The sequence below is a fragment of the Echinops telfairi genome, unplaced genomic scaffold (assembly GCF_000313985.2).
Source record: "Echinops telfairi isolate 266 unplaced genomic scaffold, ASM31398v2 ScPeMD7_4;HRSCAF=17, whole genome shotgun sequence".
NCBI classification, from domain to species: Eukaryota; Metazoa; Chordata; class Mammalia; order Afrosoricida; family Tenrecidae; genus Echinops; species Echinops telfairi.
Window position 1 is genome coordinate 51,673,967 of NW_022103900.1, and position 4,252 is coordinate 51,678,218.

The 4,252-nt window shown below is 43.1% G+C and overlaps 1 protein-coding gene across 1 annotated transcript in view; it reads left to right on the top strand.

Moving 5' to 3' along the window:
- LCT (lactase) overlaps positions 1-4,252 on the top strand; it is a 72,119-nt gene that overhangs the window by 20,158 nt on the left and 47,709 nt on the right. The window contains exon 2 of the mRNA XM_004703881.2: positions 3,027-3,106. Coding sequence (XP_004703938.1) covers positions 3,027-3,106 — 80 coding nt within the window. The remainder of the gene's footprint in view (positions 1-3,026; positions 3,107-4,252) is intronic.

Consider the following 4,252-nt stretch of genomic DNA (forward strand, 5'->3'; position numbering starts at 1 on the left):
TTCTTCTCGGAGGAGGGGCAGGCATCCACTTAGTATTCGGGACTGGGGCCAGCCCCCCAGACCTCTCCACTGGTTCCCTACTCCACACCGGCATGTTGTCTTCACACCTTGGAGCACTGGGTTGGAGTCTGGTCCCTTTTTTCCTGTGGAGATATAAACAATACCCTCCCCTTGGGTGAGTTAGATGCTGGTGGTTTTGAACTGTCCACCATGAGCTTTGCAGCCCAACATGTAACCATTACACCACCAGGGCTCCCTTTAGACTATCACATGTCATACTGATTTTCTTTTGGGGCTGATTCTGTTTGGAGTTCTCTGGGCTTATTGAACATTTTGTGTTCTGCCATAATATTAGGGAAATTCTCCTTAATGTGTCTTTAAGTATCTTCTCTGTAACTAATACTTCTTCTGGAATGTTTATCAAATATATGCTGTTCTTTTTGATAGCGTACTACAGAATTCTTATATTTTCATCAGCCTTTTGGGGATGTTTTTTATAGCATAATCTTGTATTTGGGTCCCAAGAAATTTGTCTTTGAGGTCACTGATTCTTGATTCCATTGTTCTTTCAAAGTGTTATCCATTTCTAATATTTTAGTATTTGTTTTTTGAATTTCTATTTGGAGTTGTTTATTTATTTATTTGTTTGTTGATTTTGTCAGATTGGTCTTGTAGTTCTTTCCTGAATTCCTGAAATGTCTCTTCTGTTTTTGTTTTGTTTTTTTCTCTTCTCTATTTCTATCAAAATTTTCTTCCTATCACTTAAAGTAGCTGGAAATCATCGCTCTAAACTCCCTCATGGGCGGATCCAAGGCTTTCGCCTCCTCTAAGGCCTCCTCCAGATTTACATCTGTATGTATTCTGGTTAATTGAATTGTTTTCTGTTGTTTCTGGATGTGTGCAGAGATGAGCTGCTGCTTTCAAGACATGGTGTTTTTAATATATATATATATATTTATCTCGGGGTAAAAATCAATACCCACACACTTATTTAGATCCTGATACCCAATGGTGGCCAGGCTGTTCAGCACCAGTCCAAACCAGCAGGAGTCAAAGGCAGGAAACAATTAAATATTGCCTCTAATGAAGTCTTGGTTTTGAGGCTGGTTTCCAAGGTCCCAGGAAGTGCTAGGCAACCATCCACACATCCAACATGATGGGGAAGAAAGAGGCTATGTGAAACACCGCATGCTTGCAGGAGCAATTTTCACTGACCCTGTATGTGAGAGCAGGGCCCAGATTCTATCTGGGCATGGACCATCAGACCAACAGGTAATATTACTTTGAATCCTGGGTCCGTGAAGAAATGTTCAAGCTTTGCCATGCTGCTTCTCTCTGCTGACACAGGTTCACCCAGTTCTGCACCCTGAGCCCCACAGGCCCGGTCCATCTCCCCAGTGCTCCAGGGAAGTTCTGCTACAGTCCAGTTCCCAATAGCTCCAGTCAGGCATTGGGAGCCAGGTTAGAGCCAATCTAAAACTCTTCTATCCAGCTGGAATGTAGTGAGTGGGTTAGGATTCTTTCAGTTCCAAGTGACTGGAACGTGTGAATCCTCCTGCCCACGTTTGGCCTGGGTCACCATCTAAGTATGTTGGGGGGAAGCATTGGTGCCGTCTGTGGTGTTAGTTGGGGTGGGTGAGAAGAAGAGGAGCCAGCAGCCGCAGCTTGCTGTTTCCCCAATCCTCTGCTGGGGGTGGGGAGCAGGGGCGGGGAGGAGGGTGAAACAGAGTCAGGGGGAGCTAAGAACAGCACAGTATATACGATTTTTTGAGAATTTTTTGTGTCAATTCCTCCCTCTGAGACACCAATATGTAATTAGTAGAACTTTCCAATTCTCAAGGAGGTCCAGAATTCAGGTGCTGAATCTTGTCCGTGCTTTTTGTCAAAGTTCTTTTCACAAAGGCTCTGACTACTCGGCCGTGTTGGATCTCCCTCTGAGGCCGTAACTCTGAAAGGTTTGTGTTAAAGCAAGCAGTCATATAAGTGAGGTGTCAGGTAAGTATTCTCAGAATGAGTACATACACCAGCCCATGTGCCAAGGATTGAAAATAATAAAATCCAAGATAATAGGAGGAAATAGTGTTAGAACTTAAATTCTGAGCACTGGTTTCCAGAAGGCTATGTATGACAATGAAATCTCACAATACATTTGAGGAACTACACCTGAGGCTGTGAACACTTGCAGGAGGAGGTGGCCCTGTCTTTCCCCAGAGGGGCAGCAGGTGGGTTTGAGCTGCTGGCCTTGCTGTTGGCAGCCCAATGCACAGCCCACTACACCTGCACTACAGTGCTCCTCCTGCAGATAGTGTTAAGAGTCAACATTTTATCATTTCTTTTCCCTTTTGACATATTTTTAATTAGTTCTGGTTTTTATTATTTTTCACTTTCTTTTGAATTGAGGTTTTTCTGCGTTTTATTTTGTTGGTGGTGGTGGTCTTTAATGTTTGTCTGATTTTATCTGAAATCCAGGATAGGTAAATTTATACAGAGAACAACTAGATTAATAATTTCTTAGGGTTTTGAGAGAGGAGGTTGAGGAGAAAGGAGGAGCTAATAATTGGGTACAAGAATGAAGGAAATATTCTAAAAAAGATTGTAGTAATGATTGCACAACTCCTCTTAATAACTTTAAACCATTAACTGCATGGTACGTGAATTATATGTCAATAAAACTGTTTAACAAAAGGGACAGGAACCTTAAGGGGCAGTGGACTCATGTTAATTGAGGAGGAATTATTCAGAGGATGAAGGTGAGAACAGCCGCCCAAGTCAAAGAATGTGATCAACGTCACCCATCGGACATGTAGAAAACTGTTGACTTGGCGTATGTTTTGCTGGATATATTCTCAGCAACAACAAAATAAATAAATAGATAGATAACTGTTTTTTTCTCAACTAGGATAAATTCATAGAGGGTTTTCCTCAAAGATCCTTCGGAAAAGTTGGCAGGAAATGAAGCCCCAGTGGCCTCCATGGTCAGAGCCCCTCCCTACACGACTCACCTGCTTCTTCTCTGGTTGTTTCAGGGGGAACGCTCTCTGTGGTCCTACCAGCCGACCAGCTCGCCGAGCTCCTGCTACAACCAGCTACGTCTGCACTTGCCAAGGTGAAGTAGCACCCGTTCCATCTGAGCAGAGTTGGGATTTTAATTTTCCAAAAACAAGAGTAGTTTTTGTCTGATGGAATTTTGATAAATGCCTCTTTTGAATGTTATGCATTCCCTAGATTTCTAATGACGCCAAAGAACAAAGTCTTGTTTGTTATAGGCCCTAGCTCTTGCTGGGTCAAGTGTCGGTCTGTCTACAGGAAGAAATCAAGTGCCTCGGTTGCTGACTTTTAATTAGGAGAGTCCAAAATAGGGTATAAGAGTAGAGGTCCGTTTATAGCAAGACACATATGAGGGCAAAAGGTTTTAAAAATGTTGTTCTCTAGACTACCCATCCTGGTTTCTCCTCTTCTAATTATAACTTTCAGACTATTTATTTCAATGAAGGAGAAAACCTCTGAGAATTAAGCAACGTTGCCCAGTAATGCTGGCTACTGGGCAGGGTGGAAAGCACCCGAAAACCACCAGCGGATTGCTGCCTTCTGCACCACTGACAGGGTGTTGGCCAAACCACACGTTCAGTGCTCAGACTTACAAATTCAGGAATTTAAAATCCAGGCACAATAAAGTTATGGATAGTCAACTTGAAGGATGACTCCGGTCTAGAAAACCATTTAAATTAGTTTACAAAATGTGGTGAAGAAAATTGATGGTGCCAGCTATGAAAAGATAAAGTATCGGGGGTCTTAAAGGCTTGAAGATAAATAAATGGCCATCTGGCTGAGAAGCAACAAAGCCCACATGGAGGAAGCACACGAGCCTGTGTGATCACGAGGTGTCGAAGGGATCAGGTATCAGGCATCAAAGACCCAGAACAAAAAATCATATCAATATGAATGGGAGGATGGTGGTGGAGTGGAGGCGCAAAGCCCATCTGTAGACTAAAGAACTAGAGGAAAGTTGTAAGTTTCATTGGTGCTATACTGCACCCTGACTTGTCTCTCCTTGTGACCCTTTCCTCTAGTTCTTTAGCGCTCCTCCCGCCCCCCCCCACTATCATGTCCTCAATTTTACCTTACAAATCTGACTAGACCAGAGCATGTACACTGCTATAGATAAGAGCTCGCAACACAGGGAATCTAGGACAGATAAACTCCTCAGGACCAATAATGAGAATAGAAATAGCAGGAGGGGAAGGGGAAGGTG